The following is a 13220-nucleotide window of genomic DNA, read 5'->3' on the forward strand; positions in this document are numbered from 1 at the left end:
TCCCCCAGGCATAACTTATAGCTTTTGCCCTGGGGGCTGTGGGGGTTTTGTCATCCTCAAAGATATAATTTCCGCTTTCAACCACGTTGAACAAAATGGCCATTCAAAATTTTGATTGGATTTTTTCTGGGAAATAATGGGCGCAAGATGAGAGGGTTAGTTGCCCTCCAATCACTTTTGACTATTAAAAAGGGCACTACCCCTTTTTATTTTGAGGATTGTCATCCTCAAAGACCTAATTCACAGAAGTTTCAAGTACGTTAAATAAAATGGCTATCTTAAAATTTTGATTGGATGTGTTTGGGGAAATGATGAACGTGAGAGGGGGGCTAGTTGCCCTCCAATCACTTTCAACTATTAAAAAGGGCGCTTTTCAGATGAACCCCTAATCAGATATTTCCCCTTTTCCTAATGATTAATTAAAAAAAAAATCCACAAAGTAAGTTTTTCGAAAAAAAGACATTAAACAAAAAATGAACAAAAGCAGAATCAAATAATATATCAAGCATGCAACTATTCCAAATCATTATCAATAAATAAATGTAACCCAAAACGAACATAAATTAAAATGAATAACCGAATCAAACTCAAGTTATTTATTTTATTTTCTGTTCGTTTTGGGTTTCGTTTATGTATTGATACTGATTTGTGGTAGTGGTACACTTGATAGATTCTTTTATTCTGTTTTGTTCATTTTTGGTTTAATGGAGTTCTTTACTTTTTTATGAAAAACTTGTTTTGTGGAACTTTTTTAAAGATTAATATCTGTTTCGTTTTGTATTCTTTTTCAGGGAAAAAGAAAATAATATTTCAAATCTATCCGGTTTTCCTTTAAGAATTTATAGTTTGGCCTTCTATTTATATGCTGAAGGAAATTTTTCAGCAACTTTTAATAACATTAACTCTTTTGAAAAACATGACACAAATAGTAGTGTTTAATTTAGTCAGATAAATAAAAGTTAATACCAGTCCAAAAAAAATATATTTATGCTCTTTCATAGCCTGGATGTACTTACACTCTTTTGATTTAGTAAAATTTTAAGAGCAGAAGTAGTAATGGAAGTAGCCCTGAAAATTTCAACTTAATACCTTCAGTTGTTCTTGGTATATTGCTGAGTTGTCTTATTGGCAATCAGAATATAAACAGTGTATTTTGATTCAGTTTTAAAGCCACATTTAGTTTTTAAGCATAATGAGCAAATTTCATAACTGTGGGGAGTTGACCTGCCCAATAGCCTTAAAGATATAGTTAGACGATATAGACGATTCAGCTCCAATCACTTTTGCCTCTTCAGAGGGCACTAGAACTTTTAATTTTCAATAAAATTAGCTCCTTTAAAATATCAATGATACTACTAGCTATGAAAGAATATCGCTGCCTATTTATGTGCCCTATAGTGCTTATATGCCCTTTTAATACCTGCATGCATGTAGGTTTTTCGTTTAATTGAAACTCCTCCTAAAGGTTCCTTAAAAGTTTCAGCTTTATGCCATTACTGTCGTTAGTCACAGTAATCGTAGAAGCAGCATTAAATGAATACACACAGTGCCTTCTGAGCTAGCTCAAAATCCACAACCTATGTAGGTATGAAGATGAAATTTAAAGAGAATATTTTAGTTTTACGGAAGACATCCTGCCATCCTTATGCAGGTTGTCAAAAGGGCGTATCAGCAATATCTTAGGAACAGTTTCATGTGAGAAATTAAAACTTACAACGCTTGTTGTGGAGGATGTTGAACTAACCTAAAGACACTATTTACATCATAATACTAATACTTCTACTCGTACAACTACTGCTACTATCACTATTACTCCTACTTCTACTATTACTACTAAAGCTAAGACTACTATACTAACTGTACTCCTACTGCTACTACTATATTTATTGGTGCTACTACTACAACTAAGAAAGATAATGGTATTAAGGCGAAAATTTTGGGTAATATTGTAACTGTACTGAAACAAATCGAAACACACTATGCCCGTATAGGTTGTCAAGAGAACCTATCAGCGTTGTTTCATGACTAGTTGATGGTATTCAGTTAAAAATTTCATCGTGCGTTGAAGGGGGTGTTGAAAAAAAGTGCTATTTGAATACTGCTACTAATGCTACTACTTCTACTATAACTATTGCTACGCATAAATACAGAAACTTTCATTAATGCTGAAAAAATTGATCTCTCAAAACTTTTAGATATTTGTTAGGGGAAAGGATGGGCATGGGGTGGGGGAGGTTTCTCTCTGTTCCCCTTGACTCTTAAAAAGGATACTATAGCTTCCAATATAAAATCAAATGAGACCCATCTGAATTTTATACGACCACCATTCTATAAAACCTTATATGCCCCCAGCGCATAATTCAAAGCCCTTGCTCCAGGCTCAGGGGGTTGTACCAACCCTGGAAGTATTATTATATGTTCTTTGGGCTATTTTAAACACAATTGCCGTGTCACAATTTCAATTAGATGCATTTGGTAAAAAGAGGAGTATTTGGGTCGGGGGGAGGGGGGTGCTACTTTACCTCCGTCACTATTGACTCTTAGAAGGAAACTAGAACTTTCAATTTCAACCAAATTAGTCACCTCTAAAGCTTAAACGACCATCCCTTCTATAAGAACCTTGAATGCCCCAGGGGTATAACTTACAACTCTCGTCCTCAGGCTCTGGTGGTTTGTATCAAACTCAAAAGCCTTTTTATATGATATTTGGACTATTTTGAACGAAAGCACTGTCTCAAAATATCTGTTGGATACATCTAAGGAAAACACGACTTGTTTGTGTGTGTGTGGGGGGGGGGGTGAGTAGCTGCGCTCTGATGACTTTGGCTCTTAAAAAGGATACTAGAACTTATGATTACCAATCCAATGAGTCCCTTCTAAAGCATATACGACCACCATTTTTTATGAGAACCTTATATGCCCCAAGGACATAACTTACAACCCTTTCCCTGAGAGCTATAGGGGAGGGGGTGTCTGAATAAAATTGTTTTCTCCAAATTTTGATTGGAGGTGTTAAGGCAAATGCTGAGTTTGGAGGGACGGCTGTTTGCTCTTAAATGACTTTGACTCAAAAAGCGAACTATAACTTCCAATTTCAAATTAAATAAACCCCATCTGATGTTTATACGGCCGTCGCTTCAATAAAAACCTTATATGCTCTCATAAAATAACTTAAAACCCTAACGCCAGGGCGCTGGGGGTTGGGTCATCCCTAGAGACCTTATTATATATTTTTTGGACTTTTTTGAAAAAAATTCTATCTCATATTTTCAATCAGATACGTTTGGTGAAAAGAGGGGTTGTAGAAATAGGGGGGGGGTCAAATGCTGTCCATCACTTTTGACGCTTAAAAAGGAACAAGAACTTCCAGTTTTCAACCAAATGAGCCTCTTCTAAAGTTAAACAGCCATCCATTCCATAAGAACCTGCAAATATCCCTTGGGCATAACTTCCAACCCTTGCCCATAACCTCTGGGGTTTGTTTCAACCCCAAAAGCCCTGTTATACGATATTTAGACTATTTTGAATAGAAGGGCTATATCAAAATTTATATTAGATACATTTTGGTGTAATACGACGTGTTCATGGGGGGGGGGGGGGTAGCTGCCCTCACACCCCTTCAACTATTAAATAAATCACCTGATTACCAATCCAATGAGCACCTCCGAAGTTTATATGATCATGCTTACTATAAAAACCATATGTGTCCCCAGGGCATAACTTACAACCCTTGTTCTAAGGGCTGGAGGGATTTGTTATCGTCAAAGACATAATTTGCAGACTTTTTAAATACGTTGAGCAAAGTGGCTATCTCAAAACTTTGATCGGAAGTGTTTGGGGAAAATATGGACATAGTGAAAAACCTTACATGCCCGCAGGGCAAAACTTACAACTTTTGCCCTGGGGGCTGTGGGAGGGGTTTGCCATCCTCAAAGATATAATTTCCGCTTTCAACCACGTTGAAAAAAATGGCCATTCGAAATTTTGATTGGATTTTTTTTTGGGAAATAATGGGCATGAGATGAGGGGGTTAGTTGCCCTCCAATCACTTTCGACTATTAAAAAGGGCACTAGCCCTTTTTATTTTGAGGATTGTCATCCTCAAAGACCTAATTCACAGAAGTTCAAACTACGTTAAATAAAATGGCTATCTTAAAATTCTGATTGGATGTGTTTGGGGAAATGATGAACGTGAGAGGGGGGCTAGTTGCCCTCCAATCACTTTCGACTATTAAAAAGGGCACTGGCCCTTTCAATTTTCAATCGTTTGAGGCCTTTTTTAAGTTTCTACGACAGAGCTTTCTATAAAAACCTTATATACCCCCAGGGCATAACTTACAACCCTTGCCCTGAGGGATGTGTTGGCTTTGTCATCCTCAAAGAACTAACTTCCAGAATTTCCAACTACGTTGAACAAAATGGTATTCTCAATATTTTGATTGGATGTATTTGGGGAGATAGTGGGCGTGAGAGGGGGCTACTTGACTTTCAATCACTTTAGACTATTAAAAAGGATACTAGCAGTTTCAATTTTGAATCAAATGAGCCGTTTTTGAAGTTTCTACGACACAACTTTCTATAAAAACCTTATATGCCCCCAGGGTATAAATAAAATTCCTTGCCCTGAGGGCTGCGGGGGTTGGCATCCTCAAATACCTAATTTCCAGAACTTTCAACTACGTTGAACAAAACACCTATGTCAAAATTCTGATTGGATGTGTTTGGGGAAATGGTGGGTGTGAGAGGGGGGTTAGTTGCCCTCCAATTACTTCTGAGTATAAAAAAGAGCAATAGCCCTTTCAATTTCCAATCGAATGAGCCCTTATTGAAGTTTCTACGACAACACTTTCTATAAGTATCTTATATGCCCCCAGGGCATAACTTACAACCCTTAACCTAATGGCTGTGAGGGGTTTTCATCCTCAGAGCATAATTTCCAGAACTTTCAACTACGTTGAACAAAATGGCTATCTCAAAATTTTGATTGGATGTATTAGGAGAAATGGTGGGCACGAGAAGAGGGTTAGTTGCCCCCAATCACTTTCGACTATTAAAAAGGGCAGTAGCCCTCACAGCCTCCAATCAAATGAGCCCTTTTTGAAGTTTCTACGACAAAGATTTCTATAAGAAAATTTCTAAGACATATCCTTCGATATGAAGTGCCCTGGTCTAAAAGATAAATAATACATAGCAGTTAGGCACTGCTATTGCGCTGCCTATGATAAATCCAGCATGTAAACAATGGTAAAATTGCGTAATTTACAATCCTTGCCCCGAGGGAATGAAGTTATGAAAACTTTTGACTAGCTTGAACTAAATGGCAGTTCCAAAATTTTGATCAATGTTAAGCGGGCGGGGCACCTAAAAAGAGCAGGGAAGGGGGATGGTTACCTTAAAATCAAAAGTTTATGTATAAAAGGTTTAGCAATGTTTTTTGGAGTGGTTTAATATACATACATATATATATATATATATATATATATATATATATATATATATATATATATATATATATATATATATATATATATATATATATATGTGTGTGTGTGTGTGTGTGTGTGTGTGTGTGTGTGTGTGTGTGTGTGTGTGTGTGTGTGTGTGTGATATATATATATATATATATATATATATATATATATATATATATATATATGTTTGTTTCTTTTAGGTCTCGCTACTTGCGTTGTTCCAATATATTTGGCTGAAGTATGCCCTCCGCACATCAGTACAATTGTGAGCGCTACACTCCCAGTGGGCTCTTCGACTGGAAATCTGTTAGCGCAGGTGCTAGCCATGAAACACGTCCTAGGTAAGCTTGGAAAAAGTTAATTTATTCACTTTTTTAGTACAGACTTAGACTTACTGAACTTTCCAGTTTTATCAGTTACCATGATGAGGGAAAATAAAAAAGAAAATTACTTAAGGGAAAAGACAAATAAATAAATATTAGCAAAGACACGTAATTATTTCAAAACCCATTAAAAAAAAAAAAAAAAACAGATCTGACGGTGCCATTACTAATTTATCTAATTTCATTCCATCAAGATAAATGTATTGTAAAAGCTTCAGTTTTGTTACAATATAGAAATACTACTATTTATTTTGGGCGTTAAATTTACTTCTTTGAAGTGTCACCCTCCCCCACCGCCTAATAATGAACCATATGACTTACTACATTTTCGGGTGCGTGTACCAGCAAAACTAGAGCAAATAAATTAACTTGTGATGACGTTTCCAATTTTTTTTTTGGACTGAAGAATTGTGAAAACACTGAACCTACGCATAAGCAACAAGAATACTTTATTTCTATGTCATAAAAAATGCTAAAGCCCTTTCTGTTTCTACTGCAAACAAATTCTATTTTATTCTGTGTTTTCTGTTTTTAGTATTCTGCTTATCATAGGTGGATTTATTTGTACTAGTTCTATAGATATTTATTGCATAGGCTGCAAAGCAATGATTTCTCCTCGTTTTAAGTTTCAACTTTATTGTTTACTTCCATCAGAAAAACTTAGTTTGTTTAAAAGAATTGTTTGCTCATTTTCGGTAAAAAAAAAAATGTATACATAAAAGTAGAATAATAAACTCTTATATCATTATTTGTTGTAGCTTCAAAGCAATAACAATGAACAGCATGACACTCGGGCTAATAGTAACCAAAACTCTAAAAACAGCATTTTTACAACTCTTAATAGATCAAAAGAATTGGATTTGTATGCTGATTTCAAATATAGAAAGTTCATCAAGTTCTTAATTATCAATCCAAAGCAACGAACATAAAAACATTGAATGTTTATCTGTTTGTTTATTGTTTTTTTTTTCAATGGGTGAATGTTTTTGGTCCTAGAATATCGGACCTTGGCTCATTGGAAGGGAAGGGAAATCATTATTCTGGTACAATTAGAACAATATTTAAACCGCTACAAAACCTTAGCGTAAAGAGCGGGGGAGGGTGTTCAGGAGCGGACAACCCTCTTTTATACGGAATGATTTCTTTTCGTTTTAAGTTTTAATACTGATCTTTACTTTCATGTGAGAAAACTTGCTTTCTTCATTTAATTTTACTGAAGACCGAGGGTTATTAGACCTGTTTTATTTTAGAACCCGTAGGAAAAAAGTTATACTGACTCTCCCGCCGTCCAATTGTTATTTGATAATGTTAACCACCAGTTACCTGTTAACCTATTGAAACATAAGTGTTTTTATTTTTTTTTTATATGTGGCGGGGTGGGTCCATATACTCTACGGTCAAGACTCAGGTCTCAGAGGCCCATTGCCCCCACACACAAAAAGCAAGTAATTATTGGCTCGGGGCCATGGTAATTGCCTTCCCACATTGCCATATAACTTGCAAGCTGAAAGACTCCTCCTTACCCACTATGTTTCCCAGCTTAAAATTTAATGCTTGAAAAGCAATCAGCCGGTATATTCTCCTAGATGGACATTTTTCTACCACACGTTTTCCTGTTTCCACGATCATCTTGCATTTTTGGCATAAGAAAAAATCAGTTCTCTCTATTCTGGTAAGGTGCTTTTAAAATTCCCAATTCCTGTTTTATGGCTTCAGTCACTATTCTTATCTCCGAACTTCTTAGTCATAGTGTATGTTTGGTCGAGCTAGGATAGAAATAGAAGCGTTAGCTAACAATTCTCAGAAACATATTGATGGAGCCTAAAATTCAAAAAATAGTCACTCAAAAAAAATAAAAAAAAAATAGCGTAGCAAAGAAGTGTCACTGTTACTAAAGGGACAAAGTGAGCCTGCACTGAAGATATCTTTTAAGAAGCCGACAACAGAATTTTCTGACTGGGAAAAGTTAGCTGTCGTGGATTCTCTATCAATGTTTAGAGGATAGAAACTGGTCACTCTGCTCAGGTACTTGATAAGTTTTTGAATTATCCGACAATTTTGGCACTTTGAATTATCCATATATTTTCTACAGCAGCCATTCGATTTGTTGAAGAGAGACAAGTAAAAGAAAAAAAGAGAAAAATGAGCAAAAAGCAAAAACAGCAAATATTTGGACAAATCAGAAGATATCTCCTAGAACTAGAGGGGAAAGGAAGTGGAGGGATGAAATGCAGTTATGCTGGAAAAGAATCACAAAACCCTGTGCCTAGAAATTTTTTAATGGCACTGAAGTAATGATTTTGTCATTATTAGTGATTAGTCTAGATCTTGCGTCAAGATTACCAAAAAAAGGTAGAATTATTATAGCAAAAATCGTAGTCATAAACTTGTATAATCGTAATGTTTAGCAAATATAAAGTATGTGAAAATTACCAAAATGCCTCTTAGACATTTATTCTTCAGTCATCCCAGGCGTAAAAGTGTTAGCTAACAATAGTTGTTAACTAAAATTCTGAAAACGATATAAATTGGACGGGAAATACAAAAAAATTATAACATCGGAAAAAATCCAAATAGCCTAGCTAGCTTACTAAGCTAGCCTGTCCCTGAAGATATTTATAAGAAACCAATGGAAGAATTGAGCGCTTAGCTCTTAACAATTTTCCAAAGGCCTGTCAGCGGTGGAAAAAAGGGGATTCATGAGTGCTATCTGTTCGAAGATACGACTTTCTTTATTTTTCAGAGTGAGGTACACTAAAAACTCTAGTAAACCAGTTTACGACAATGGTAATTCTAATGGTGCAGAGTTTGTTTCGATTTGACAGCTCGACAATATTCCAGGGGTTTCAGGCTTTATTCAAAAATGTGCCTCCGTAACTGAAAGTTAATGACTGTTCCGTTAAGGCCATATAACAGTTACTTTTTTCAATAATTATTACGAACCATTCAATTGAGAACATTTTTTTTCTACCAAACAGCTTCTTTATAAAGGCTTTTAAAAAAACATTGGCTAACAAGGACGACGGTTTACTCTTTACAATGTTGCCACTACCGCTGCAACTATGATAAGATTTTATGAAACTTCAGTTAAGAGTCCAACTATGATGATTTCAATGATTTCAGTTATTTTAGTCATCTCCATTGGAAAAATGGCATCAAAATATGTCATTTTCAGTGTCATATAGCACTGTTCTCTGCACGCTATCCCGATAAATTTATCAGAAGAACGTATTTGTATGCATTACTTTTCAGTACATCATTTAGCTCTCTCTCTACGATCTTTCAATAATCTGTTAAAACGGGAGGGAAAAAAGAGGCGAATCATTGCAGTCAATACGAAAAAGCAGTTTTCCTTGTTTTTCAAGACGAGGAGCTGTAAACATCCAGTTTTGGGTTTTTAACGACGGTGCTTTCAAAGATTGATTTCGATTTGACATCACAATTAGGGGGTTTCAGATTCTTCTTCGAAATTCTTAAAAATTTTGTTCAATAGCAATTTCTTATATTTTATAACCTGAATACTACTTTGTATTTCTGAATAGAAAGCTATTAGGAACTGTTTCTCACTCGTCAGTTTCTTAGAAGGCGCTTCTAAACTTCGGAAACTATGGGCAGCGGTTTGCTCTTTCCTAGGATGCAGATTATCGATTGCTTCGGCATGATAATATGTTGAGATCTGCTTCTCAACTTGATTTGAACTAGCCTATGTAATATTTATTAGTTCTGGATTTACCCATCAACAGTTATCAGATTAAGAAAATTGTATATAATTTTTTTTAATGTTAGAACAACCTCAAAGCATGTTTGAGTGCTCGAATCAGAGGCCTGAACTCCCAGTCTACGAAAAATCTGAAAAGTTACGTCTTGAGATAAAAGAATGGCCACTGATGCATGTTTGTGTTCTTGTTTGTTCTAGTTTTTTTTTCCAAGGGTGATCGTATCGAGCCCTTGGTCGTGGGGCTCAATACGATTGGTTGATATTTCTTCCTTAGTTGAAGTATTTGCGTTATCGGGAGAGAAATCATTCAAATAGAAATTGAAAGCTCGAGTGCCCATTTTAATTTGAAAAAGATCACGCAATAGCACAAGGGAACTATTGAATATCTTAGGTCCAAAGTGAAGGAGTTTCACATAACAACAGGTTTATCCGTTGCAGTTTATGCCTCTCCCCCCCCCCCCATAGGAAGATCCTTACATGATCCAAGCAACAGAACCAAATCTGTAGTAATCAACAGATTTTATATGGACTTTATATAAATCTAGGACCGAATGTGCCCCCTTAAGAGAGTATGAAGAAGCTGATGGATTGCATAAATAGCTTTTTGTAAGTTCTATATCGATTGACTTTCATAGAACGTCCTCTTCACAGGGTCTCTTATTACTTTATTCTACAGAAATTCACATGAAATAGCAATTTTTTGCTCCTGTTCAAATAAATAGATAAGCAGGAAAATGAAAGAAAAAAATGTTCCTGCGAAAGAAGAGAAAAGGCAGTAAACCCACTGGTAGAATGTCTTGTACAGTTTGTATCATAGATCCATCTTTTAACTGATTATGCCCTCCGAACGAAATTAAATTAATCTTGTTATTTTCAGGAAACGAAGAGGCCTGGGCTGTGCTTTTGGCAACAATTGGAGTGCCCTGCTTAATATGCTTGTTTTTAACTGTTATTATTCCTGAATCTCCCTATTATTTATATACTATAAAAAAGAAGGACAGTGAAGCCATCAAAGGTGTGTATTAGATTAAATTTATGTAGTTTGAAATTAGTTTATGTTCACTGTGAAAGTTCTTACCTAACTTTAGTCCGATGGTTTAATTTTTCCACTTGAGACCAGTATTTTTCCATCATTTGATTACTAATTTTCCTCGTATCAACCTACCGAGCTGTATTTTCGATTATTATTTTAACTAGAAATACGTATATAAAATAGCTAAGAATCATTTAAAAAGAGAAAATTTCTCATTTCTTAAGCAATTTTAGACCATTTTCAATGAAAATTCTAGGTAATGTCATCATCGTGGTCTGGTCAATGGATGGATCTTAAACTAATAGCAATTTCCTTTATCACGAGCCGTAAACAGCTTTCTATGATGTTCTAGTGCCCCGATAGATCCGTAAAAGAAAAAAAGAGAAAGAAAAGATACTTCCCATGCAAAAAAACTGACTTTCCTTGTTGTTCAAGCCAATGGACTGTAAGTTGCCTGTATAAAGTTTTCGGCTAAGGCGATTCCAATGGTGCGGTTTTTGTTTCAATTTTTAGAAATTGAAACCAATTTAGAAACGCTATTTTTAGAGATTTCAGGTTTTTTTTTTGTTAGTATGAGCTGTGTTCTTCTTTTAGTAGGTTACAGCTACCGCTGCAACCACGATGAGTGCAATTATACATCCAGTGTTCTTATTATACATTTGGTATAAATTATAGATGTAGGCTTGTCGCAATATTACATGTTTTAAAGGAACCGTAAATCTGTGGATCTCTTGTGAATGTAAAAGTATTCATAACAATTTACCTTTTTATTGCTTAAGCTGTTTTTCTTAATAATAGAATAAAAATAAAGCGTCAACGAAATTTGTAAATAACTCTAAGAATGTGAATGAATTTAAGCCCCGATTTCTCTTGTTACTTAATTTCTTTTTGCTACTTAACTTTTACTTTTTTTTATTTTGGAATTAATTATCATGTGAAAGTTCTTGTTTTTGTAAGGAATTTTTAAGCTTGATAAGATAATGTTATAATGATGAGATAATTATCTGAGAGGAAGCTTTTCATTGAAGAGGCGAATTAGGTTCTTACTTAATGTAGCCACGTAAGGGAAGTTAATATTAAATAACTGAGTCCTATGGTTTAATAGCTTTACTTTCAAAAATATTTGTTTCCCCGGAATTTTGTTCTTACTTTAACTCTACAGTTATTTCGAAATATTTCTTTCCCTATAAGCCACATCTAAAGCTTACATTTTCTTGAATATGGGTTTTCCTACTTGTTACTTAGTGTCTAGCTTCACTAAAATAGATCGCATGATCTGAGTGCCATGGTACAGGAACACTGTAGAGAAATTTGTGAATTTACCTACAGTGTACAGGACGCACAATAGGGGATACATAGATGCTATAACAATGTATAATATAATTTTTTCAAAAATTAAGTTATTAGAAGCTAAGCATTAAGAAATCTGTATTGACTTTTCTGACTTGTAAGTTTCAGTTTAAACTTGTTTATTTTTGCCTCAAATTCTTTGAAGCAGTCAAATCATATAAAACGTTGTGCGTGTAACTCAATTCCCATTTATGTCAATTTTTGATTAACTCAACTCCCACTAAACTGATTCATCTAAACACCAATGCGATACAGACCTCTTTGGACTCAACTCCATTTAATCAACCCCCCATTTGATTTAACCCCAATGCAACCCCAGCCCTCTTTCAAACCCTTTTCAACTCACGCCCAATCGGTAAATTTGCTATGGTTGACCGCAGCTAAAGGAAACATGCTAATAGTTTAAAGTAGTGCTATTAGATTCCGTGTTATATGTTTTTTCCAAATATCAAGGTCGTTTTCTAATAAAGTACCCCCCCCCCTTCTGGTCCCAGATATAGGCCTAATAATATATTTCTCCTTTGTTTTGCATCTCGTGATACATCCTGTACTGTTTTATCAATCGGTTTTCTCTCTTTCTTGACCATGTGAGAAGCTTTCCTCCGGGAGATCCTAATATAATTGCTGGATAGAAGTTTTATTCGAAATAACTTTAAAATGCAGATAACGATGAAAGGAAAGGCGATAATAATATCAATATAAACATGCTGTAATTACACAGTAAGAATTTCTTGTTTTAGTGTTTTATTTTTGTTTTTTATTTTACATTCTAGGACTCTATCTGGAACCATCAAGGGGGGGGGGGGGGCTACATTGTTAGAAATTTGACCCTGCTATTTGGAAAGAGCATAAAATTAGGAACTAAATGGTATTGTTCTTTTTTTATATGCATGCTTCCTTCTAACGTGGTCAACCACAGCATATATACGCCCATTTAACCTAATTTGAAGTGGGTTTAAGTTGAATAGGGGTGGGATTGTATGGGGTTGAGTTAAATGGATTTGATTTAAATTGGGCTTGAGTTGCTTGGGGGTTGAATTAAATGGGGATGAGTTAAATGAGAGTCCAATTACACGGTGGTTTAGTTGAATAAGGATTGAGTTGCATGAAGATTTTTTTAAATGGGGGTTTAAATGAGTAAGAGTTGAGTTGCAAGAAAGCTTAGCCAAGTAAGGGTTGAGTTGAACGGGACCAATTTGAAAGGAGTTGAGCTAAACAGGAGATGAGTTAAGCGGCAGATGAATTGGATGGGAGTTGAGTTAAAC

At 35.2% G+C, this 13220-nt stretch overlaps 1 protein-coding gene across 1 annotated transcript in view; it reads left to right on the forward strand.

Moving 5' to 3' along the window:
• Nucleotides 1-13220, forward strand: part of LOC148946766 (solute carrier family 2, facilitated glucose transporter member 1-like) — a 113300-nt gene that overhangs the window by 60675 nt on the left and 39405 nt on the right. Inside the window, exons 5-6 of the mRNA XM_089096420.1 lie at nucleotides 5672-5812; nucleotides 10450-10587. Coding sequence (XP_088952546.1) covers nucleotides 5672-5812; nucleotides 10450-10587 — 279 coding nt within the window. The remainder of the gene's footprint in view (nucleotides 1-5671; nucleotides 5813-10449; nucleotides 10588-13220) is intronic.

The sequence above is a fragment of the Artemia sp. Qi Xiang Cuo genome, chromosome 11 (assembly GCF_049724085.1).
Source record: "Artemia sp. Qi Xiang Cuo chromosome 11, ASM4972408v1, whole genome shotgun sequence".
Lineage (NCBI taxonomy): Eukaryota > Metazoa > Arthropoda > Branchiopoda > Anostraca > Artemiidae > Artemia > Artemia sp. Qi Xiang Cuo.